This window comes from Vipera berus (assembly GCF_964194415.1).
Source record: "Vipera berus genome assembly, chromosome: 2".
NCBI classification, from domain to species: Eukaryota; Metazoa; Chordata; class Lepidosauria; order Squamata; family Viperidae; genus Vipera; species Vipera berus.
Window position 1 is genome coordinate 31,466,555 of NC_138203.1, and position 26,852 is coordinate 31,493,406.

Sequence of the window (26,852 nt, forward strand, 5' to 3'; positions counted from 1 at the left end):
AAACCTAAAACCGCAAACGACGCTCCCCGGACGTAAAGGCCTCATCCAAAACAATTCGCCATTTCCTCCCCACCACCGCTTGGGTGTCCCCGGCCAATGGAGCGGCTTCCTTAAGCTATTCACAGGCGCCGCTGGGCGGGGCGACAGCTTTTTTTTTTTTTTTGTGCGCTTCTTCTCGCGAGGTCTGAGTCAAGAGCGCCGCTGTCTCCCTTTCGACCGAGAGCGGAGGCCACTTATTATTAAACCGTCGTCGATTTGACGCCCCTCCTCTCACGCAACGCGGAGTCCGTCCGCGGGCTATTTGAAAGAGCGGCCCTTGGAGCCGCGGTAGAGCGCTCGGGTAACTGGTGGGAAGAAAGAGGTCTGGGCGCCGTCGCCGGGATGGAAGCGCAGGACGTAGCGGGCTGCTCGGAGGTAGGAGACAAGGTGGCGGCTTTCGGTAAGCCCACGGGAGGAGTGCTGGAGGATGGAGCCCGTTTGCTCTCCAACGAAGAGAAAGAAAAGTCGCCGGACTTGCTCAAGCTCCATCGGTCAGTCGTTTGTCGGTCTTACAGCCCCTCGATGGCTTCTTCCCTCAGGAGGTCATTCTAGCGCAGGGGTAGGCAACCTCGGCTCTTTTATGACTCACGGACTTCAACTCCCAGAATTCCTGAGCCAGCATAGCTGGCTCAGGAATTCTGGGAGTTGAAGTCCGTGAGTCATAAAAGAGCCGAGGTTGCCTACCCCTGTTCTAGCGGCAGCAAAACTTCGGAGGACCAACGAGATGGATATTTTTTTTAAAAAAAAATAAGCCTCTCTTGGCTTCCATCTAATGGTGGTCCGGAGTTTTGCAGTCCTGGTCGGAAACTCCACAGGAGTAAGTACCGCCCTAAGGATTTCCCTTGACAGCCGGGGAAATCCCGCAAGGGCTAGTTGTAAAGATGGAGATATCTAGTCGCAGGCCTGAACGCGAAGCCAGGTTAAAGCTGGTCGGTCAGGATAGCACCAGTTGTGCGGACATATTTTTCCATTGATTCAGGAAACCGAGGAAGGCTGAAATGCAGGTTGTTTTAGCTGTGAGGAATATCGCTGAACATAAGCCTAGAGAGGACCAGAAATATTGTTTCCCTCCAAAGCGACTGTTCTGAACTTAGGGAGGTAGAAGTACTAGCAAGATAGGTTTTATGTATCAAAATGTTTCTAGTGCTTCAGTTTAGGCAATGCTCACAAGTCTCTAATAAAAGTGGTTCCTGAGATCTCTAAAAACTGATGGCCTGCGAAGTGGGTTGCAACAACAAAAACCTACAAAAGGAAAAACTTAAAGTTGTGAATAGTTGTGTAAATGGAAGAAATTATATTCATGTTGTGATGGTTTTATAATTTGTCCTAATTTAAATTTAGATTTCAAATATTTAAATGCACATAAGCTTGAGTTTATGAGTTTAAAATCTTCAGTGAACACTAATGCAATTTAGTTCTGCAGTGACTGCTACAATTGCATTTTATTTTTCTAATTTTCTTGTGAAGTGTACACTTGTGAAGTGTTTTTTTCTTTTTATAGAATCAAGGAACAAATAAGTCAGCATCTTATGGAATATAATACAATGATCAATTCAAGTAAGTGAATTGTAAAAATTCAAACTTTGTTATATTAGAATGTGAAAGTAAATATTTAAAAATTAGGTTAAAGTTTCTTGTAAGATTAAAATGTCAAGTCTTTTCTCTGTAGCATAGGAGTTTTCTATGCCATATTTGTGTTGAGAGATGAGAGGATTGTTCAGCTATCTTTTATAAATGTGTCTTTTTTGTTTAGCAACTGCAGAAAATATTCCGGATCAAGATAGAAATGAAAAAATATTAGAGGGGTATGTTTTCAAAACTTGTTATCATATATAAAATATTTCAGTGTCTCATACATCTGAAAATTAGAATTGATCAAACTTTTCTTTATATTTAAGAAAACTTGGTATTTTAAAGATTTTAATATATTTGCTTTCTTGTGTTTTACTTGAAAACACACCACATTTACCTGACTGGATTGTCTTTAAAAATGTATCTCATGTATCTCATGTATACATGCTGAATGTGCGGGGGTGGGGTGGGGGTCCTTCAATTACAGTAACTACTATGGCTGATGTATAGTATATGCCTTTTCTAGTCATGAGAAGCATCAAACTACGTCTTGCGTTAATGCCTTATGCCTGTTCACTAGTTATATTGCTGAATCCCATCCTATTTTCATAGTTTAAGGAATGAAAACATGTTTATGCTTCAGTTTTCAGTATGCCCTTAACAAATCACAAGCTTATATCCTTTTCCTATTCTGTGATAGAAATTCTATTAAAGGAAAATTATTTCTGAATGAATGCATTACTCTTAAATATGTTAGCACTACATTTCGGTTTGCTGTTTTACATTCTGTTGATAATGAGAAAGTGAAAAAAAAATCCAGATCTAGTATCAAAACACAACCATCTAGTCGCTCTATCAAACAGCAAACCCCTTTTAGATCTGATAGGAAACAAATGATCTGTCTTAACATTAATTTATGAGAGAATACAAACTATTAGTTATTAAAGAAAGTTCACTGTTTTTAGTTCTATAGAAGAATTGGAAAGAGACTTGGAAGAGATGAGGATATCGTATCAAAACAAAACTTTAGCATTACAAAGGTAAAGATTCTGTATTGTTTTTCTTTATTTATTGCATTTCTGTATAATATCTACAAGATGTGTCCAATGCAGCTAATTAAAAATTCAATTCTAGCAAGAAACCATTGTTTTTAAATCAAAATATGTAATTCATATATTCAGTGACTGTTCAAAATTAGGATGGTGCTTAATGAATGGTAATTATGACTAGTCCTCAAAGTTCCAACCAGCCCACACCCCTGCAGTACTTGTAATTATAGTCTGGGCATATGGCAACCAGCTCACAGTTATGACCAGTTGCAGCACCACATAATCAAGTGTTCACCATTTGCAACCTTCCCTGCTGGCTTCCCCAGTCAATAGGGAAGTTGGCAGGAAAGGTTGCAAGTCACTATGATAAATCTCTCATGCTTGCATCCTCCTCTAATCCCCTTATACCTTTGCACCCCTCAATCCTTACCATGTATCCCTTGGGTCCTTTTCAGACCCTTGCTGTGCATCCTACACACCCACACACACCTTTCTTAACCCTTGCCACACCTCCCCTCACTCTTTGCCATCTGATAGCTCCCAGTTACCTGCCCCCGGCCTGCCTGCAAATTACTGAGACTTGCAGCTTCCTGCCAACTTCTCCATTGACTTGGATGTGGGAAGACAGCAGGAAGTTGTCTCACTTATTGACCATGGGATTTGGTTAACAATGACAAGAGGGACTGTAGAGATTGCTGTCAGTAAGTGATGAAGCTGTGCTTTACAACTGTATCACTTATTGAAATTCAAATCCTAATTACCATCATAAATTGAGGACTACTTGGTACATTTATATTGCCATGCATTTTATGTTCTAATTTCCCTACATACTAAAAATAGTCTAAGTAAGTCTTCTGCATTTGAAAATCTCAAGTATGTCTGTTTTAGTTCAAGGTAGAATTCTGAAATTGTGGTCATAACCCTGTGTGTGTGCGCGCGCACGCACACACACGCACAAACAGTATTGAGAGGATTGTCCTTGCTGTGCCTGGACAGGATGGTTGTCAGAGAGAAGGCCAGCATATTCTGATAATTTTCAGCTGCAGTATTCTATTTCTATGGGGTTTCAGACAAAGTATGTTGGTTCCCTTTCCTTTGTTAGTTCCATTTTCAGGACCTATATATACTAAATCATTTGACTGGGTGATTGATATAGTTTTTGCAGCTGCCAGCTGTTCTGGCTCTAAGTAGGAAAAGGTTTTAATATGTGGAGGCTACATGGAGAGACAGCAGCATGTGAAAGACAAAGCTGTGAAAGAATAGAAGTCTTTCCAGCTTCAGAGAAAAACACATGAAATAAGGGGGAAACACCATTATTTCTTGCAGCTTAGAGTCAGGAAGAGGAAAGGGTAGAAACCTTATTCAGCCGCTGGGAATGAATAGAAGTGGAAGAGGCATAACTGAAAGAGAAGAACAATATGAGAGACAAGACAAGAACCATCAGTTCTCAGAAAAGGCGTATTAGTTCTTTCAGCAGCCAACGTTCATTCAGCTTTAAGGCCTTCAGGTGCAGATTCGGAAGCCTAACAGAATTATGAAAAAGACAGTAAAAAACAGTAGACTTAAACAAGGCATTGTAATAATGGTTTTTATTTAGCAGTGTCATATTAAATAACAAAGATTTCAGCCAAGTCCAGGTTCAGCAGCCTCATGTGCACAGTCAGGGTTTTGTGATTTATATCTGAATCCTGGTTCAAGTAGCCTGATTAAGGGTAGAAATTGATTTTCTATCAATTTTCCAATTTGAGCAAGGGGTAAAGAAAGTAGAATCTCACTACTGAAAACCCGTCATATTGTCATTGAATTTCAGAGCAGGATTTTGAGATGCTGGAAAGCTGTAAATGGAGTGATCAAAAGGCTACCTGTGATTGCAGGCTTGCCCATTTCTGCCCATTAGATAGTGGTACCTAGCCAATCTTGGCTGATCTCATGGGTGAACAGGGCTGATCCTGATTAGTGCTTAGATGGAAGACCACCTAGTCCAGGGCTTTTCAACCCGTGGTACGAGTACCACCTGTGTTACATTGGCACCTGGCAGGTGGTACGCGACCATCCTAGAAAAGTAGCGGGGGAGGGGAATGAGCTGAACCTGTGGCAGCACTGTACAAGCCTGAGCGAGAGACGGCTGGAGCTGCAGGGCTGTCAGGGCTCAGCGTAAGTGCCAGGATCAGCGCCAGGCTCCAGCTCGAGTTCGACGCTGATCCTGGCGCTTCTGCTAAAGCCCAGAAGAAGTGCCGATCAGCTGGAATGTTGCAGCATCTCCCGGGTCTTGTGATTTACAGATGCTTGGCAACTGATTCATATTTATGATGGTCACAGTGTCCCAGGGTCATGTGAAGTGATCAAAACCTGCTGCAACCACTCAGCAGATGGGGGGGGGAATAAAAACCAAACACCCCACCCACCCACCCCTGCTGCCAATCCTCAACAGAAATGCTCACAACAATGAAAACCTCAGACAGAAGGAAGAGCGCCACCGGGAGGGCAGGCAGGTGTCTTGCTCGACTGTGGCTTGGGGGGCACTTTTTTCAGTACCACTGTAACTTCGAACAGTCACTAAGTGAACTGTTGTAAGTCGAGGACTAGCTGTACTTCATCACTTTTTTCCCTTTTTTTTTTTTGGTCATCAAGTTTTTGACATCTTGCTAGGCGACTGGTGGTACTCGGATGTTGCCATATCCAAAAGTGGTACAATGGGTGAAAAGGTTGAAAAGTCCTGACCTAGTCATCCTTCTGATATAGAAATCTCTGAAAAGGTCCTTTTTTGTTTTGTTGCCAAATTACATGAATTGCCATGAGAATACCTGGTGTTAATATTTTCTCAAAGGTGAATTTTGTTTTTTTCTAACATTCTGTTGGATCTCTCCTAAGTCACCACTGTGAACCAATTGATTAAAATATGCCAAATTCTCCAAATCTAATATCTCTAACTGATGAAAAAGTTCAGCTGCAAATTGAAATAAGCTTTAGAGAAATATTAAAATCTGCTAAAAGAATTCAAGCTTACACTTAAAATAACTTGTTTACTTAACATTGTTTTTCATCTTTGATATACAATGCTTAGTATTATATGAAATTATATATACATATATACATATGTTAAATTTGGATTACCATATTTGGGCCGACCGGGTGCATTAGAAAAAAACACTTAAGATATATATAAATTATGAGGAGAAGAAAATATATTGGTATCCAAATCTATCCTTGTATTATAAAAGTTCTAAATACACTGTTACATGTATCAGAACAATCTTATATCTACTTTCTCTTTGTTTTATAGGATCCAAATAACTGATGCCCTTAGAACCAAACTGAAAAATGAAGATGATGATTCAAAGTAAGCTTTGAAATCATGAAGGAAATGCATTTTTAAAATATCTACGGTATATTTGAGAAGAATCTTTGCTTGGCCAGCCATATAAATACTGTTTATGTGGTTAATAGTTCACTAAAGTTTACGGCCATCTATTCTCAGGACTGAACTTTAACTGAAAAAAGTCCAAATAGTCTGTTTCGTTTAGGTTGTAGCTGTATCTCAACTACAGTCATCATAATCTAGAACACAGTCTTGGAACAAATGGAAGTTATTCTGATGTGACAGCTAAACCACTGACAAAATAATCAATAGACCTCATGAGCAGTGAGCACTATGAGATTAATCAAAAATTTTGCACTGCAATTCTTAATCATAAATATTTTCAGACACAATAGATAAGAATACAGCATGCATCTTCTTCACTTTGAAAAAGAGTAGTTTTGATCATTGATTTTACAGGTTGTGCGGACCTAGATAACAGTCTTGTAGGATCTCTGGAATAATGAATTGGTCAATTCCAAATCAGCTTCCAGTTAGATCATATACCTGAGATTCTGCCATCCTTTCTAACATTTTAGGAAACATTTTTGGATTTCCAAAGTAACCCCACTTTGGAAAGAAAGCATTTTTGTGTTAGCTGACCTTACTTAAAGAAAAAGGTGTGGCTACATTCTTTGTTGGCATCTTATCAAACCATATGGGGGACCCATCACACATGTTAAATGAAAAACTGTAATACATTCTATACATAGAATGAAAATAGCAAGCTGAATGCAAATCAATTACATAGTACTTGTCAGGACCCACCCCAAACCACGTCTTAGGAAGACAAAAACTCTTGGAGTCAGGATTTTAGTCCAAAAGAAATCTTTACTATGACGTGCTCGGTTGTAGGAAATGAGACAGGGCTTAATATTTCCACGATGTAAACCCTTATAAAGAGTTCCCGGTTTAACCCCCCTTAATCCCCATTTGGTCAGTCCCCCCCATCCTTCCTCTCGTATCATCCATCTCGTGGGAAAGAGGAAGTTAGGAACCTTTTGTTTATTGCTGTCTACCGTGACAAAAACCAGATGCTAGCCCCCCCTTTTGTTTCCCCAGTTCAAAAGGCTTCTCCTTTCCTTTGAAATGCCTATTGCCGGTTCAATACACATCTATCCTCTTCTCTTCGGGAGATGACAGAATCCATGGGATAATGTTTGAAACATTCCATTTATGAATATGATATAAATGGATTCTGACAGTCCGCTCTCCTTAGAAGAAAGATGTGTCCATCTGTAGGGGGAGAAAAGAAAAGAGAAGAAAAAATAACATGTGTAAATGTTAACTCGGTTTGTTTGGATATTCTGTATGAAATCTCTTAAGCAGCTTTGGTGCTTTAACGTGGTGTTTGCTGACCCATTCATTTTCTGAGGAGGGGAGGTGTTTCCAAGCCACTAGATATTGAGTTGTTCCATGATGTCTCCTGGAATCCAGAATTTCCTTCACCTCGAAATGTTGTTCTCCTTCCACCATGATGGGAGGTGGTGGTGGTGGAATTTTTGTTCGTAGGGGAGATTGTTGTTCTCTCTTTATTAGACTGCAGTGAAAGATTGGGTGTATTCGTCTAAGATTTTTAGGTAGTTCTAATTCAACTGTTACTGGGTTTATGATTCTTTTAATTGGAAAAGGTCCAATGTATTTTGGTCCTAGTTTTTTACAGGGTTGGAGAGACTTAAGGTATTTTGTAGACAGATATACCATCTCTCCCACCTTGAACGGTGTGGGATCAGATCTTTTCTTGTCTGCCTGTGTCTTGTGTGCTAATCTAGCCTCTGTTAATGCTTTTCTGACAATAGGCCAGGTGTATTGTAACTGAGCAATCCATTCCTTTAGTTCTGGAATTACTGGTTCTTTTGGAGTTAGATCAGGTATGGGGTTGAAGCTCTGGCCTGTGGCTACTTGGAAAGGAGTGTAACCTGTGCTGGAGTGAATTGCGTTGTTATATGCCACTTCTGCGAAAGGCAGCAGGTCTGTCCAATTGTTCTGCTGAAAATGTACATAACATCTTAAATATTGTTCAAGTACAGAGTTAGCCCTTTCAGATTGACCATTACCCTGAGGGTGATGACTAGATGTCAGTCCTTGGGTGGTTCCTAACAGAGATAAAAATTCCTTCCAGAATGCTGAGGTAAATTGCACCCCCCTGTCAGATATGATGCGTTGTGGTGCTCCATGCAATCTGTAAATATGTTGTACAAAAAGTTTTGCTAATGTTTTTGCAGTAGGAATTTTTGGGCAAGGTATGAAATGGACTTGCTTAGAGAACAGATCAGTAACAGTCCAGATAACGGTGTTTCCGTTGCTTTCTGGTAGTTCCACAATAAAATCCATGGCTATTTCTTTCCATGGGGCTGAGGGATTCGCCACTGGTTGTAACAGTCCTGGCGATTTTCCTTGTAACCTCTTGGCCATTGCGCAAATTTGACAGCTACCCACATAGCTTTCTATGTCCTTTTTCATAGATGGCCACCAAAATTGCCTTTTAGTTAAGTGTAAGGTTTTTACAAAGCCAAAGTGTCCTGCTGATTTTGTATCATGGCACAGTTGCATGAAATTGATTCTCTGTGTGGCAGGTATATATAGCTTCTCCCCCACCCACGGCAGTCCATCTTTAATTGTGCACACATGTTTATTTTTCTGGAACCATTCATCACTTTCCAAAGATTTCCTGAATTCTATTCCAGTTTGGCTATCTACCTTCGGCTTCATTTTTTCTTGTGCCCTGGTGGTGACTGGTGCTGCCAGTTGTTGTTCCGGTACAAGTGGTTTAAAGTCAGTAACTCTTGTGCTGTTATATTGGGGCATGCGGGATAATGCATCTGCCAGGAAGTTCTTTCCCCCCGGTAAGTGTTTGAGTGTGAAATTGAATCGGTGAAAGTGTTGGGACCAGCGGGCTTGCTTAGGAGTGAGCTTCCTGGGCGTTTTTAGTGCTTCTAAATTTTTGTGGTCAGTCCAGACTTGGAAAGGTATTTTATTTCCTTCCAAAAATTGACGCCAAGTTAATAATGACCACCTTAATGAGAATGCTTCCTTCTCCCATATTGGCCATCGTTGTTCAGTTTCTGTAAGTTTCCTGGATGTATATGCGCAAGGTTGCAACGCCCCCTCATCATTTTCTTGTAGTAATACGGCTCCGACTGCTACGTCGCTCGCATCTGCCTGTATTACAAAAGGTTTGTTGGGATCTGGGTGTTTAAGTACAGGTTCCGCAGAAAAGAGTCTCTTTAGCCTCTCAAATGCTGCTTGACATTCCATTGACCATTTCAGAGGCTGGCTGGGTTTCACGGGTGACCCCCCCTTCGTTTTCAACAAGTTTGTGAGGGGCATGGCTATTTGGCCAAATGCAGGGATGAATTGGCGGTAGAAATTTGCAAACCCCAGGAAACTTTGCAATTGCTTCCGTGTGCGGGGGGGTGCCCACTCTAGTACTGCCCTGACCTTCTCTGGGTCCATTTCGATGCCCTCTGGGGATATGCGATATCCCAGGTAGTCGATTTTTTCCTGATGAAATTCACACTTCGATAATTTAGCATATAAATGGGCAGCTCGCAATTTCTTCAGGACTGCTCTGACTAGTTTGATATGTTCCTCTTTGGTTTCTGTGAAGATAAGGATGTCATCGAGGTAAACCAGGACCCCCTTATATAGGTGCTCTCACAGTACGTCATTAATTAATTGCATAAAGACTGCGGGGGCTCCTTGCAGTCCAAATGGCAATACTTTGAATTGATAGCACCCCATTGGGCAGTTGAATGCAGTTTTCCATTCGTCTCCTTCCTTAATCCTAATACGGTAGTATGCTTCCCTCAGGTCTAGTTTGGTAAAAATCTTTCCTTTCGATAGGTGGGATAGCATATCCTTCATTAGGGGAAGGGGGTATAGATTACATTCACTAATTGTATTTAGGTTCCGGTAATCTACAACCAAACGAAAGGAACCATCCTTCTTCTCCCTGAACAGAACCGGGGCGGCTACTTTGGGTTTGGCGGGCTCAATAAAACCTCTTTCTAAGTTTTTCTTTATGAATCTTTCCATTTCTGCCATTTCCCTTGGGCTCATGGCATACATCCTGGGTTTTGGGAGTTTTGCCCCAGGTTTGAATTCTATGGTGCAGTCTGTGGGGCGGTGGGGGGGGGAGCTCATCTGCTCTTTCCTCACTGAAAACCTCAGCCAGGTCCCTGTATTCCTCCGGTATCTCTGTTAGCCCCTTCTCTTCCCCCACTGCTGCTTTTTCCTCCCTCTGGGTTGGGGGGGTGTTTGGGGGTTTTACGTTTTCCTGTTCCCCTTTTGGGAAGTTGAGTTCTGCAGTCCTCCAGTTTATCCCGGGGTTCCATTTCTTCAGCCATTCCAGTCCTAAAATCATTGGGCATGCCATGCCTGGGGCCACTATAAATGTTATGTCTTCCTCATGGGACCCCAGGGACATGTGGAGTGGTAGAGTGGCTAGGGTAGCTGGTCCCCCCCCTGCTATAGACCCGTCTAATTGACTGAAGGAGATTGGTTGTTTTAGCCTCCTCACTGGGATGCTCAGTTCCTCCACCAGCGTTGGGCTGATGAGGCAGCGGATGCAGCCAGAGTCTATCAAAGCTTTTATTTCATTGGCTTTTGGTGCAGAGGAAGCTAATATAGTTACTGTCTTAAGTATGGGTGGAAGAGGTCCACTTACCAAAGGTTCTCCCTCTGAGCTGTCTTCCGAGGTGTCCACCGCCCCTGCAGTGTAGGCCGGAGTCCAATCCCAGGTTTTGGCAGAAATTGTGGACTCTACAGCCTCTGTCCCCTTCATGGAAGATTCTTTTGGGTTGCCTTGAGACTTCCCCAGCTTTTTGGAAGATGGTGCCTCTGTTTTGCGTGGAGGGGCTTTCGAACGACATTCTGCAGCACGGTGGCCCTCTCTCCCACAATTGAAACATCCCTTTGATTTTTTAGCCATGGCCGGTGGGTTTTCCCCCTCACGTGTTTGCTCGAGTGGCGGGCGGCCCCATGGTTTTCCTCTGCGTTGTCTTTTCAATAGGTCTATTTCCACTTCCTCTGCCAGGACATACCAGTCATCGAGATGGTAGGGGTCTCCCCGAGGCAGGCAAGCGTCATACAGGTCGTAGTTTAGACCGTCTTTGAAATGGCTGAGGAGGATGTCTTCTGGCCAGTTCAGCTTGCTGGCGATGGCTCGGAATTCTTGGGTATATTCGGCCACTGTTCTCCTGCCCTGCCTCACCGTCTTGATTCTCTCCCGGGCCTTCCGGTCAGCCAAAGGGTCCTCAAATCGTCGCCTCAAGGATGACATGAATCGGTTGAAGTCATTGAGTTCTGGGGCGTTGGAGTCATGCAGGTTCACCACCCAGTCTGCGGCCGTCCCGTCCAGGGCAGATTGCACAATTCGGATGCGTGTTTTGTCACTGGGGATGTCCCGTCCGTACTCTTCCATGTAGCTGAGGACTTGGGTTAGGAAAAATCCCAGTCGTGATGGCTCCCCCTTGAATTTTGCTTCCAGGGGTGGGAATCTTTGGCTGGATCGTTGTCTGCGCCGCAGAGTGTATCGCTCCTCATCTCGATCCCCATCTGTGGGTCTGGGGTGGGTGGGTACCGCTGAGTCAGCGGCTCCTGTTCCATTGGACAGCCCTGGGGTTTCAGGTGTTGGGTTCCTTCCGTTACCCCTCCAGTTGCGACCCCAGGTGTTGTGGTTTCCAGCTCTCTCCTCCCTTAGTGAGCTCAGGGTTGTTTTCATCAAGTCAATAGCTTTTTCCAGAATCCGCTCTTCCTCACTGGCGTGCAGGGAGTTCTCCATCTCTTGTTTCCATTCCGGTTGGTGGTCGCTCCATTTCAGGGTCACTTCTCTCGAAGCCTTTTCCCACTCACTTTTCCTTCCAACGCCCATCGACCACCGGGGCTTTTGTTCGTGCTGCTCCGCCGTTTCCTCCCAGGAGGAATATGATGCCTCAGTTTCCCAATGTTTCTGGGAGTTCGGCTGGGGGGAAGGCTCCTTCTCCGTGGGGCTTTCTTCCCTTCTTGCTTCATCGTCAGACATCATATTTATTTGCAAAGTCCCCCGGTAAGGTTCTTCTTCCCGGGTTGACTTTCGTTGCAAGCCCTGTCTAATGTCAGGACCCACCCCAAACCACGTCTTAGGAAGACAAAAACTCTTGGAGTCAGGATTTTAGTCCAAAAGAAATCTTTACTATGACGTGCTCGGTTGTAGGAAATGAGACAGGGCTTAATATTTCCACGATGTAAACCCTTATAAAGAGTTCCCGGTTTAACCCCCCTTAATCCCCATTTGGTCAGTCCCCCCCATCCTTCCTCTCGTATCATCCATCTCGTGGGAAAGAGGAAGTTAGGAACCTTTTGTTTATTGCTGTCTACCGTGACAAAAACCAGATGCTAGCCCCCCCTTTTGTTTCCCCAGTTCAAAAGGCTTCTCCTTTCCTTTGAAATGCCTATTGCCGGTTCAATACACATCTATCCTCTTCTCTTCGGGAGATGACAGAATCCATGGGATAATGTTTGAAACATTCCATTTATGAATATGATATAAATGGATTCTGACAGTACTACTTCAGACTACAAATGATTTTTGCTCATTATAATTTGAGTTCACTTCGTTTATAATACATTTTTATCTAAATGGCTTTCAAATGGCAATGTTAAAAAATTACTAGCTTGGGCACTTGAGGACTAGACTTTTCCCATCCAATTATGTTGAAAAGTATGTGACTGAGTTCTGGGAAAGTGTTTACAACTATTGAGCTTTAGAGCTTCCCGGCATGTTGGATAGGGAAAAATAATGAAACACATAGGAAGACTAGCAGTGTACACTATTTGGATACAAATACTATAATGCATGAAAAGTATGTGTTAGCTAAACCTGTTATGGGCAATGTTTTCCCATTTTATAAGGCAATCTTGAAATGTATTTATAGCTCTTTTGTCTGTTTCTTCTCTTGCATTTAATGTTGCCAGTCAAAGCATTTTTGTAAGAAGCAGTGGACAGAAAGGCATACTGTAGCTTGAAAAAAAATTAGGCAAGATACTCCAGTGTTTTAAATCTATCTAACATGTGATTTGGTTTCATGTATGAATAGATCCTGTTGATTTTTCTGCATTTTCTCATTAGGTTTATCTGGGATACCATTCAACATATCATGATGCTTAGTACAGCAATACTTAAATCAAAGCAGGTGAGTATCCTTTATAAGAAAATGATAATGACTATTTGTCTATAAAAGCAATATTTAAAACTAATGGAGTAACATATTTGAAAAGTTAATCTTTGTAGTTGTATTAATCTGGATGTATGGATACTTTTAATATATACACATTTATATAAATTACTTGCTTTTGCAGCAATCCCGTGAACTGGAAGAAAAATTGAATGAGGTTAAGAAGAGCAGACTAGGTAAGTTATAATTGGCTGTGATAAATTCAGTATGATAAATTAATTTGAAACAACACAAATTTAATTTAAATTCAAGTGTTAATTTCATTAGTTTAATCCACAAGTATAGTGAATGCAAGGCATGTTCCTGAACTGATTTTTTAAAATTAGCTAGCTTCACTATCTTCTATCTCCCTCCTCCCCCTCCAATACTTCAATAGAATTAAAACGAGCTGGAGAATGTAAACTGGCACAAATATATGATATGAAGAGAAAACAAAAAGAAGATTTAGAAAATATGGAGGTTGGCGAAATGTTGAAGAAAGTTCGTAAAAATTTACAAAAGGAAATTCAGATGACTACATTGATTCAAAACATTTTTCAGGTAAATTGTATTTATATAGATAGAAAAATGTCTTACTTGCTAGGATGAATTAGTTTCTACTAGATGTGAAACATGAAAATTAAAATGTTGGTATCAAATACAGATAGTTCTTGATTAACTATGGAAACTAGGATATGAATTTTCATTGGTAAGTGACTTGATTTTAAAGCATGATGTCATGTGGCCACACTACCTAGCAATGAAAGTTCCAGCACTTCCAGTTGCCATCCTTAAGTGAACCAAATGTCATGCTGTCAGCATTTGTGACTTTCTGTCAGCTTCCTTACTGACTGTGGGAAACCGGCAAAAGTCACAAATGGGGATTGTGACTGTGAGATGCTGTGATGTAGAAAATGTGTGCCAGGCACTGAGATCTTAATCCCAATTGCAGGGATGCTGTGAACAACATAAATACAAGGACCGGTTGTAACTACTACTTCTCTTGTAGGTTTGAGTGGTCCTTAAACAAGGACCACCTCTAGACATTGAATGTTTTAATGTTTATTGGTAGATAAATATTGTACTTTGAAATTATTACTACCATAATTACTATTATAGCTACAGGTATAACTTGCACAGGTTAGTATAATGTAGAACAAAGCTCTGTATGCAACATATTTTTATCCCTTTTTATTATTCAGGTTACAGGTAGTCCTCAACTTATGACTCACATTTATGACTGGTTGCAGTGTCCTGTGGTCATACAACCACTATTTGCATTGTTTTTGCTGGTTTCCAGGAAAAATGCCCTTTCTGGAGGATGTATTCAGATTTATGACTGCATGATTCACTTACCAATCATGTGATTTAGACTTATGACTATGTGATTCACGTAATACTAAAAATGGTAAAATTCAGTCCCAATTGCAGTCATAAATCAAGAACTGCCTGTATAAATGAAATATATTGAATATTCATATTCTAAGAATAAATCTTGTGTAGAAAGACATTTGAAAAAACTTCCTTGTAGAAGCATAATATAATTTACAAATTATACAACCTAGCAATAATTGATTGCTTATTTTGTTGTGGAATTTGTATATTAAAACAATATAATTGAGAACAAAAAATCCTATTTCTTCATTTATATTTAAATTAGTTAATTTTATATTTAAATAATATTTATTGCAGAACCTTATTACTGGAAGTGGAGTCAATTGGGCAATGGATCCAGCTTTGAAGGAAATTGTTCTACAACTGGAGAAAAATGTGACTGGCATCTGAAACAACATTAAGTTAATGACTGTATTTTCTTTCTGTGATTTCCAAATTCAGAGACAAAAGGATAATCTGTCAGGTTTTTGTAATATACTAATCATATTCTAAGAGTTATGTATTTGTACAAGAATATATTGCAGTGAAGTACAACTGATATAGCAACAAAAGTGAAATTCTGTTACAGTCATTGTAAATATATCCAAGGAGCTATTATAGGAGAGTCATTTAGCTGTAAAATAATTCACTTCTCTTAATTTCACATAAATTAACAATTGCTGATTCCAATAACAGAGCACTAGGCATTCTGAAAAAGCAGGTATTTATTTACATAGGTAGCCACTTCATTGTCTCATCACAATTTAGACTGTGCTTTGTCTCCATGTTATGTATGATATGTATGATGCACCTTTTTTTTTGCTAAACTCTCTTATTACAATACCTTATGTCTCATTTCAATGGGCTTTTAATGAATCATCAGTAGTTCAAATATTCATAGTTGACACTGCCAAATATTATTCAATAGTATTTTCTTCCTGGGTCATTCTTGTAAGATATTGTAATATTCTATTTCTGTATATCTGCTGTAGTTTTTCATAGCCGATGAATAGATAATATAAAAAAACCAAAAGTAGGTTCTACAGTATCTAAATAGGAGGCCATCTCCTAAATGTTGATAGATTTTTTTCAGAAATGTTATACTATATAATTGTTCTATATTGTTGGTTGTGTCTTGTTTGTATTCCCAGACAAAAATAAATATTTTGAGCCAAAACACACAAGGATCCATACAAAATGGCAGTAGGATCTTGCTCTCTTAACACTAGATATATAAAATTCCCACTGCTACTGTTATTTCAGTGCCAATATGTGAACTGTACTTAGGTAAAAATCTGAAGGAGCTTCTCTTTTAAAATAGCCTCTTAAGAAAACATCACAGGAGAAAAAGGCTGATAATTCACAAGTAATGTTGTTATAACTGAAGTTTATGTTATCATTTACACTTCTAGGGACAACAGTTTGAGAAGGATACCAAACTGGTTACATCCAGAGGCAGTGGCAAAAATTGTATTAGTCCTGGAAATTCCTTAAATGGTTGAAGCTGAGTATGCTAGGGGAAAAAAAATTAAGATAATAAAAGCTGCCACACAAAAAACAAAGCAGGTTTGGGGGGTTTTTTGTTACTAGAAAGGCCCAATTAAGAAGTTCAAAATACAAAAAGGTTTGTGAAATATAAGAATTTGTTAAATACTGTGCAGCTTGCCTTCAGAGATAATAGACTGATTTTGCCAGAGATGTTTAAAAAAGGGTAGGATGGTTGTCAAATTAATTGTCCAGTGGTGGGGGGGTGAATTTTATACAATATACAATTTAGTAAATATAGATACTTTAGTTGAACGATATTGTTTTGAAAGTCAGAATTTCACAATTGTATTAAAATGAAATATTAATGGTTCGATAAATGTGCTTGGTACTGAAGCTGTGCTTGCAATTAAAAAAATACCTTGTGTAGTCTAGTGATCCGAGATGAAAGCAGTATTTTCTAGTTTGTGTAACTAGAGATTACACTAATCTTTTCTCCCTTTTGAAGGCCACAGAGAAGATAGCTAATTATCACCCACGGATGAAGAGAAAAGTTCAATGCTTTGACATGACTTAACTCGTGTCTGCCTGGATATTCTGTTGTAGGCTAAAGCCCATCATGCAGATATCCGTGTGTGCAGTTATTCTAAAAAAATCAGCCTGTATTTGCCATGCAATTTTTGTGCAAATATAAGAAGGTGCTAAGCAAACAAATTTACATAGTGAAAATAGTTATTGTTTGCTACATGGTAAATATGTAAATCAGTTTTAAACAAGGGATAACTAATCATTTATTAAGTTTGGGTAGGTCAACTAGTTGTTTTAGTGAAATTAAATACGTATTTTTGAACTGTAAGCAGCCCAGAATCATTAAGATGGGCGGTTATAGAAGTTGGATAAATAACTGTTAATTAAAACAAACATTAGCTATCCGCCAATCCCCCATTCAATAGTTGCATATGTCACAGCTGTTCCGTTGGGTTCGAAGCCGTGCCCTTAATGGAGGGCGGAGCTTAGCTAGACCCCGCCTTACCGCTCCCACAACGCTTTGTGCTGGCGCGCTCTTTCTTTTGCCCGGGCGGGGTATCATCATGGGCAGCAAAATGGCGGCGGCCAGTAGGGTCGTTCAGGTGAGTCCTTCAAATCAAATATCTTGACGGAAGTTTTGGGTGCACCTGGGAACTGTCTGCAGCTGCAGATCTGTGCAAGGTTTCCGGGGCCTGCAGGTTGGGACCCGAATCCTTGGCGCGAAGCTGCACCAACTGGTGCCGGTGTCCTTGAGTGAGAAGGAGAAGGAACGCTTGTCCTGCAAAGTGGATTTGATCTACCCGGGTATCTTTAACTCGGCTGCGGTCGGGGTCTTGGCCAGCCAGCCTCACAGACGTCCCTGGCAGATTTCATGTGAAAACGGCAAACCTTCCGGAGACTTTTCTTAGCGGTCTTCTACAGGTTAAAACCTTGACTTTCCTCTCCGCAGTAAATCACGCGTTATCCGTTTTGTTGTGGGAAGGGCTGACACGAGTATCTTGACAAAAGTTTTGAGTGCGCCTGGGAACTGTCTGCAGTTTCGGTTCTATTCAAGATTTCCGAAGCCCAAACACGAAGAGGCCTTGTAGACGTTGCTTTAAAGAAGGGCGCTTGGAGATTTATTCCATAAATGCTTGCCAAGACATTTTAAAAAAATATTTCCCATATTGGAAGCAAGGCTAAATGTGAAACAGGATTTTATGCTGTTGCATCAAATATCAGTTTTGATAGAATATTGCCCTCCATTCAAATATTTATTTGACATTAAAAAAAGTTGGGCTCCTTTTTAATTGAATTATATGGTTTGTTATTTGAACAGCTTTGCAAAAATGTAGAACCATCCATGTTGTTACAAAGTAAAGCATTTTAGAGGTATTGGGTGGACAGTGCATGATCCTATAGTTGTTGGTAAACTAGTTTTAAGCATCTCTTACAATACTTGGTTATGTATTCAAGATGGACAGTAATTAATATTTATGCTATTTATATGTAAGGATGAAAGTTTATACATATATTGTATATAGCATGTTTAAATGTGTGTTATGTATGTGTACACTTTTGAGAGCAAGCAACTAAATTTCAATTTTTTTATTTTACAAAAACAAAATTTTACAATATATACCCAAATCCCTCCCACCCCAAACCCACCCACTTCCCCCCCCCACTTCCCAGAGCTAAATACAGGATTAGTTACAATAATCATATCTAAATAAAAATTATGCATAATATACAATTAACCAAATTCATAATGTGCTTTAACTCCCCTTTAACATAACTACAAACAAAGTACCAATAACAATATCCCACTAAAATCTACTCATAAGCTAAATGGAACTTTTTAGTCCCATATTTGTTCTGAATATAATTTATCCATCTCCTCCAAACTGAAATATATCTTTCCTGTGAATGGAAAGTTCAGGAAAGAACTAAATTTCATTTTTAATGTTTGCCAATGTGTGCCCACAGTAAAAAATGACAAAGGTTTATCTAATCTATCTAATCTCTTCCTACTGGTCTTATTCGCTGGACTTGTTGAAAACTGAGGTGCAGCAAGTTCTGTTGGGGTTATTTAACATATAAAATCCATTGGCTGGGACATATCTCCTTTTTCTCACGTCTAGTTCTCCCATTCTGTGCCTACTAAACATGCTGCCTTTATTGGCTATTTTGAATATGATGGCATCAACCATTGGATGTATTCAAGAAGAGTCTTGATAGATATCTATCTGGGATGCTTCTGCACTAAACAGATTAGTACCAGCAGTTTAAATGGCCTATGATTCTCCTTCAATTTCTATGGGTGATCCTCACTTCTATTGTGGGGGAGTGGTTTCTAAAATTTAAAAATGTGAGTCATGAACTAACATTAAGACCTGGTGATAGTTTTTTTTCTATTGCATGTATCTTTCCTCCCCCCTCCCTCATATGCTGACTTTTTTCCATTCATTTTCTTCTTTCCACCTGCTCAATTGTTAGATTTACCTGAGCTTTACAGCAGTTAGATCCACTGAATAATGTGTACTTCATTCTCAGTGGGTGCGCCAACCCTCTGGAACAGCTTGCCTACCGATATCCGGATGGCCCCCGACCTTCGCACCTTCCGGCGCGACTTAAAAACTTACCTGTTCCAACAGGCCGGCCTGGCCTGACAGCTCTTGGGGTTCATTTGTTTTTACTATTGTTTAACTGTATACATACGTTGCTCTGTACACCGCCCCGAGTCCCTCGGGAGAAGGGCGGTATATAAAACAAACAAACAAACAAACAAACAAATAAATAAATAAATACAAGATAACTTGGATCAAAAATAAAAATAGATATTTTGGTTGGTGTTGGTGTGCATAAAATGGGAAAAATGGTTTTTGAATCTGGAACAAACTTTCACATTTCACGGGTTCTACTGAACTATTTCAGATCAGTCAGGATTCTGCAAAACCCAAAACTCAGAATGTTTCATATTTTATATGAAAAAATCTGAATAAGGAAAAAGAACAAAGCTGGCACATAGTGTCCTTGCATTCCTTTACGTTGATCTTGCAGAATAGTTATCAGTCTGCCTTCTTCCTTAGCATTTTTCTTCTCTACCCACTGTCACCGTTGTTAATGTCAGTGATACCCTTCAGCCAGCCACGATGCCAAATATCCCAGAATCTTCCCTCCTCTGTCCTCCACTACTGTCCCATCCTTCCCCCATCTTCCTCCCATTAGCCCATTATTAAGTTCTGTTTTCCCTGCCTCCGTTCCTCTACCAAGAAAGCAGAACTCTTGAAACTGGCATCATTTCAAAAGGAACTTTTATTAGCAGATACAGAATGCAGGAAAGTTAGGCAGGGACTGAGGGCTTCCCGCCCAAATCAACAGGTTAAACCCGGGAAGTAATAACCCCACCCCAACTGTCCATCGGTCAGTTCAAACAGGCCAATCCACAGGTGCCATCGAGCAGTGGGAAAATAGGCTGATAAGACGCCTCTCAAGGTTGTTAGGTCTTCTCCGGTTCCTCCTCCTGTGCTGAGATCAGGCAGATGGCCCCGAGGCATTCCTTTCACATCCCATAGTGAAGACATCAAAGCAAATAGAGGGAATGTACTACTGCACTACAAGCCCCTGATCTCCCCCTCCTCCCCCAGGAGAATAGAACCTGAACAGTGGAAGCCCAGAGAATATGAATGATTAATAACCAGTAATTAATAATGGAGGGTTCTGATAGGTTCAGTTGATTCTATACGAGCTTCCACTTAATTTCCACTGAAACGTTACATCATCATATCTCATCTTTGTTTTTCATAAATCAATCTCATCTTTGTTTTTTACAAATCAAGGCAATGTGCATAATGTTCTCACCTTTTTTCCTCACAGCAATGTTGTTGTGGGTTGTGCTGAAAGAGTCACCTTTTATGCCTAAGGAAGGACTAGAATTCACAAGCTTCTGGTTTCTAATCCAGCATCTTTACTATATCAGCTTGGCTCTCAGTCGAAAAGGGGATATAAATTTTATCCTTTCTTGGCAGAACTGCACACATATATAAATGTATATACTGATTTGCTTTTTCCATTCCTTTAGGTAGTCAAACCACATACACCACTGATTAAGTTTCCAGACAGAAAAAGTTCTCCAAAACCTAAAAGTAAGTATGTCTTTACTAAGTGCACATGGTGCCATGCCATTTCTTACCATAATTTATGCTCAAGAAATTTAAATTGCAATTCATTGTTTATAATTCACATTATAGGTTAGCATGATATGTGAACCCAATATAATGTTTTCTAACTATAACCCCTAATTTATAACAGTATTGCTCTGTGAGGGAGATGGGCAGTTTGGTCTAGTCTAATGGTTAAGGCACAGGGCTAGAAAGCAAGAGGCCATTAGTTCAAGTCCCACCTTAGCTGTGAAAGCCAGCTGGGTGACCTTGGGCCAGTTACTCTCTTAGCCCGACTCACCTCACAGGGTTGTTGTTGTGGTGAAAAGAGGAGGAAGAAGGTGTGTTGGATATGTTCGCTGCCTGAATTATTTGTAAAAATTGTAAAAGTGGGAAATAAATAAAAAATTTGATATATAAAATATTTTTTTCACATCACTAAGATGCTGACAGTATTCACTGTTATGCACAAATGTAACTATTTCTTCTGGGTACTTCTAAGCTTTAATTAGAGTCAGTTAATTTTTTTGAATTAACCATTTAACTTCAGTGGTTTGCATGATGTGTATACACCAACCTTCCTTAATCCTTGACTCTCCATATGTGCCAGATTACAATCCTCTCATCATATCTGCATGGCCAATGATCAGGACCAGATTGACTTTGTTAGCCCATTGAGATAGGCCAGATCAAGAAACTATTGAGCCTTTGAGGTAGCTGCAATGTTTTGCTGCAGTAAACCAACATGGTTAGTCATGATGTAAGGCACTCAGAATATTTTTGCTAATATAATTTAGTTTCTTAATGTCCCAGTGCAGGAGTCTCTACATTCAAGAGTGCCTCCGCTTCATGGGACAGCCTCACAATTTTCTGCAGAAAACGAAGCACCATCTTTTCAAAATACTTTATTTACTGGTAGAACACAAGGTATACCTGACACAGCAGAATTAATAAGAACTTTACCTCAGAAATACAGGAGGAAACCCATGTCAGTTGAAGAGATGGAATACATTCAAGTAAGTTCTCATTCTTTTAAAATTAAAATGTTAGTGTTCTTTCCAAAGCTTTACTTTTTTTAAAAAAATCAAATGATTAAATAAAAATTTAGACTCTGTGGTTTGCTTTTTGTGATGAGAAACCAGTTCTTTAGGTGTGTATGTGTGCTACGGAAGCAGGACAATAAAATCATAGAAGGTTGAAACTAGGCTTTAGTCATACTAATATTTAGCATTGTATTGGTTTTATTTCACACTATGGATTTCTAATGATTAGCTGATGAATTTCAGTTGGAATAATCTCTAGATCCTACCAAAAAAATATTAAGAGGTTTGATTTAAACCAGGAATGGACTGCCTATTGCAAAACAAAGTTCTTGTTGATATGAATCCATCTTTTCAGCCATAATATGGTTAAAACAACTAAAAATTCTAACTCTCTCAATAGCATATCAACCAAACTGAAACCACAGATGAAGAACCAAATAAATTCAGTGGAAAAATACTTCATAATTAAATTTTGGTATGAAACTTTAGTATGAAAACTACTAAATAAATTGATTGAAGTTATATAGCCACCTATTTCACTTGCATCTTAATTGTCTAACTAGCTTATGGGAAATTCTGTGCTATCTCAGTTATCAAACAAGTTCAGATGGCTGCAAGTAGAATTGCATGAAACAATCCTATCAGCTCCCATGGCTAACTATGGAGAGAGTTTATTCTTCCTAAATAAACCAGTAGCTTGCATTGATTGCCTAAAATGCTGCTAAGAAACCCAACAACAATACAAATCCAGGGGAGCCCAATTTATAAATCTATTCTACAAGCATAAAGTACAAGATGAATACTCCTCTCTTAAGTTAGTTCTACTTATCAAGAACAACAACACTCCCTCCTTTTCATTACTTTATATCATTCACCTATTGGTGATCGTTCTTTCCAAATTCTGAATAGTTTTACCAATAGTCTGTTGTTGATATGATTCAGGAACCTCATAGTATAAGTGTATAGTACAGAGGAAAATTTTCTCAGTCCTGTCTTTTGAAGAATGCATCTAGGTGGGAATTTAGTCACTTTCTCCAAAAGATCCCCTACAAAAATAAGACAAACAATATTCGATAGTTTTAAAACATATAATCTTGAATTTCATACAACTGATTTAGATAACCTGGTACCCTCCAATAAAGCTGGGCATATTGTCGAGCTGCTGGGAGGCTGGAATATCTGACTGAAGCAGTCTGAGTCTGAAATATTGGAGCTGGATACCTCTATCAGCTTGTATGATTGGTTATCCTTGTTTTAAAACATTCAGAACACCAGACCTTGTCTCCGTAAGGATTGTGATAAATGAAACAGTTAAAATGCTGAATCAGATTTGCTAAAATCTGCTCAATTGCTCTCCCCTCCTTACTGAACAACTAATCTTTATTTATACTATTTCAGACACTCAGGAGGTGGTTAGTAGGAAAACTGCAAGAAATCAAGTGTAGAAAAAATATTGCAAGATCAGCATTGCAAAAACATGTGGGTAGTTATTTGTACAGCATTGCAATGGCTTGAAATTATTCCAAATGTTATTTTTTAAATTAGAAATCTTCTGAAATTAAGACATTTCAGGAGATTTCTAAATGGAATTAGAAAGCTTCTGATTTTTAATTCTCATGTACTGTGTCCTACTGTATTTTATCATTCTTTAATTTCACATTTTTGTTCTTCCAAAATCACTCACTTGCATAATTTCTGTCCTAAAATTTAACTAAGATGGCAGCATTTGGGAAAGGGTTTGTTACAGTTTTCCAGTTGGCACTCGGAGGTCATTTGGCTTGTGCCCAAAAGAATCTAATGGAACATGCTATTGGTTGAAGGAGCTGAAATAGTCACGTGGGCGTGGAAGAGAGAATGTCTGTCACTATGTATGACAACAGTAGAAATAGTTGAATTAGAATAGGAATGAAGAAAACAGGTTCTAGTTCCCTCAGCTACAGCTCACTGGATGACTTTGTGCCAGTTCTTTTAGTTCAGCCCACCTCACAAGATTGCTGTTATGGTGTCAAATAAGAGGAGGAGGCATTACGTATATCAACTTCAGTTCCTAAAGGAAAAGCAGTAAATGAGTACATAATATTCTAATCAGCAATGCTGCAAAAATTAATTTTTGTTTCTGCTAAAAGATAATATTTTATTTTACAGCGTGGAGGCCCAGAATAAGGTGGAGCATTGTGCAGTTTGTAACTGCTGAATAACAAACCGTTGTACTTACAATAAAGTCCTTCTTCACTTTCTTTCTCTCTCTCTCGCTCTCTCTCTCTCTGGATATTAAAGGAGGTCAAAGGAAAGGTTTTTTCCCAAAATGCTTTTGTGAGAGACTAAAAGGTAATCGCTTTAGAAAGTGGTTATGTCTCATTCAAAAATAATTCTGTTTCAGGTAACCAGAAGCATCCACTTTAATTGCCTGATGAAATTTAGTTTTTCATTCTATTCAGTATAGTTTCCTTATCTCTTATAGTTGCTGCTAATACACTAAGAATTAAAAATAGCAACTAATAAAATGACAATAATAGCCTGAAGACCACCATGTTGTTTTCAAAGTTTGAACAATGCAGGATCCTTCTAGCAAATAATATGTCCTTCCAAAGAACTCTGAGAAATAAACTTGTTAGCCATATCAAAATTTGACAAATTTTGTTAGTGAGCTCATTGTACAATGTAATCTACAAATATGCACAATATTCCTTCAGAAAAAGAAATAATCCAGCTCTTCCCTTTCTGAGTGCTACACTACCTCAACTTACACAGTTGTTAAATTTGGTTCAGAATAGGCAGGAATTTATTTTCATGTGTCTGTCTTTAAATAATCCTAGTGACTACATTGTAATAAGAAGTTAAATATTAGTAATATTTTCTTGTCAATCAGAGCTAATACCAATATTCTCAGATGGACTTAGATGAGTTCTAGAAATTTCCATGAATTGCAGAGTGTAAGATTCTCTTGTGTACATTTACTTTGCTCCATCAAAATGCCTGTTTCTTGTAGGGAGCTCATCACTTGCACATCAAAACATCTCCATGATTGGGTTGTTTGAGTCACTGAATCAAGGAGCTGGAAGAACTTGTGCTGATTGATGTGGGTAGCACTGATTTGTACACTAGTAATTTATAAATCAAGAATGATATAAAGTATAATTTATAGTATTTAATACTTAGTACATGATTATAATACACATCATATTGAAATATATTGAAGCACGTACAAAATTTATTTCTATGGAGCAACACAAACTGCAAATGGATATATTCATAGACTTATCAATACTTGATTTCATTTTTAACATGTAACTGCTATAACATGTATATTTTTATGACAGGAAAGAGGAGCTACACAATCAGTAGAGAAATGTTATTTGAAACAACTGTTTTTGATTACACAAACTTGAGAAGAATTTTCATCTGTTCTGTTTAAGTAGGAAAAGGATTCAAGTTTATAATGTAAATGTGTATGCAAGATTTCACTAAATCAGTAGGTAAAGGTCTATTAAGCTATTCACCTTTTATTATTGTAAAAAATACTTTTGTGTATGATACTGAATGTACTGTTTGCATTTCTATTATTGTTTGATATATTCTTCATATGTATTTTAAGATTTGTTCTATCTTAGCATTTGCACAAAACCCAAACAAATTTTAAAGACGGGTGTACAGCAAATAATACAAATATAGGAAACCCCTCTGGAGAGTTGGCTAATAAAAAACACAATATGGATCTGCTGTCTTGAATGCACCTCCTTAACAGAATGTACATTTCAGTGCTGCCAGCCTTTTCTGAAACATATGTGCGCTTTGATTAGCTTTTCCCATTACTTACACTTCTATGGAAAAAGTACTTGCTCTTTTTTAGATTTTCTGATTTTTTGCAAACACTAAACATTTCTGTGGGTCTTAGAAAAATATAAAAGGAACTTATGTAAATAACACTAATATTTATCTTTCATTTCATTTCATAAAGTCTCCCAACATATAATATGCTGCTACTTTCATTAGACAATGAGGTTCTCACCACTTAGGTTTTAAAAGTATGCAATCTCTGTAAAAATTCTTACAGAAATGCCTGTCAATATAAAAAAAGTACAAACCCTTTCTAAATCTTTTAAGCACAGATATAGCCATACTTTGCAGATGATCCTCCAGACTTGTGGAGGAATGTTCAATGAATGACGAGTCAAAAGTCGAATTTTTCAGGCCATATGGACATTATTGTATCTGGAAGAAATTAAACAGTACATTTCACAACAAAAACATTCTATCTCTGAAGCACACAGGTAGTAATGTCACGGTTTGGGAGTGACCTAGACTTGCTGTCATCTGATATGTATATGTGTATCAGAATTTTGCAGGAGACTACTGAGCCATTTGGCCATCAGCTGAAGTGTAAGCAAGTCATGTAGCCAGATAGTAATCCCAAATATACAAGCAAACTTACAAAAAAAAGAATGCAAAGCAACTTCTGTTTTTGAAATAGCAAAAGCTATATGAACAATGGATATTGCCAGGGAATATGGATACTCCTTATTGGAATTACAAGACATGCCTAGTGAAAAACACCTAGTTCAGGGGTGTCAAACTGCCAGCCCATGGGCCGGATGCGTTACAAGGAAATCACGCCCACCCCATTGCTGTCAATGGGAAAGTTTTGATATGTCATGAGTTTGACATGTCTGACCTAGTTGCATCTGCTATAGGTACTCAACTTACAAGCAAATTGGAACCAGAAAATTTGTCATTAAGCTGCACAGTAATTAAGTCAGGCATTATGTGACTGCACCTGATTTTATGACCATAGTCATTAAGTGAATCACCACTGCCATTAAGTAAATACAACTTTCCCCATTGAGTGCTTCTCAAGATATTGGCTGGAAAGATTGCAAACAAATCACATGACCACAGGATGCTGCAAGTGTTGTCAGTTGTCAATGACTCAAATCATGAACACCTGATCATTGGGATTCAAATAACATTTGTAACTTCAAGGATAGGTTGTAACTTTTTCAGTGCCGTCATAACTGAATCATTCTTAAATGAATTATGACAAGACAAGGGCTACCTAGATTGCTAGTGTT

General features: G+C 39.0%; 2 protein-coding genes and 1 long non-coding RNA gene across 3 annotated transcripts in view; 2 read left to right on the plus strand and 1 right to left on the minus strand.

The window, feature by feature from the left end:
- The first annotated feature begins 162 nt into the window (after window positions 1-162).
- CENPH (centromere protein H) lies at window positions 163-16,442 on the plus strand. The gene is made up of 9 exons (XM_081318390.1): window positions 163-530; window positions 1,541-1,596; window positions 1,793-1,844; window positions 2,577-2,651; window positions 5,944-6,000; window positions 13,130-13,193; window positions 13,360-13,411; window positions 13,612-13,775; window positions 14,907-16,442. Exons 1-9 carry the CDS (start codon window positions 382-384, stop codon window positions 14,997-14,999), a joined length of 762 nt encoding a protein of 253 aa, XP_081174516.1. The 5' UTR covers window positions 163-381; the 3' UTR covers window positions 15,000-16,442.
- A 648-nt stretch (window positions 16,443-17,090) lies between these two features.
- Window positions 17,091-26,852, plus strand: part of CDK7 (cyclin dependent kinase 7) — a 38,598-nt gene continuing 28,836 nt past the window's right edge. The window contains exons 1-3 of the mRNA XM_081318389.1: window positions 17,091-17,203; window positions 20,662-20,725; window positions 21,554-21,756. Of these exons, the coding sequence (XP_081174515.1) occupies window positions 17,165-17,203; window positions 20,662-20,725; window positions 21,554-21,756 (306 nt within the window). The 5' untranslated portion in view covers window positions 17,091-17,164. The remainder of the gene's footprint in view (window positions 17,204-20,661; window positions 20,726-21,553; window positions 21,757-26,852) is intronic.
- On the minus strand, window positions 22,262-25,608 carry LOC308662502. Its single transcript, XR_014025208.1, has 3 exons — window positions 23,999-25,608; window positions 23,766-23,830; window positions 22,262-22,829 (listed from the first exon to the last, which is right to left on the minus strand). It is a non-coding gene; the product is annotated as an uncharacterized lncRNA (long non-coding RNA).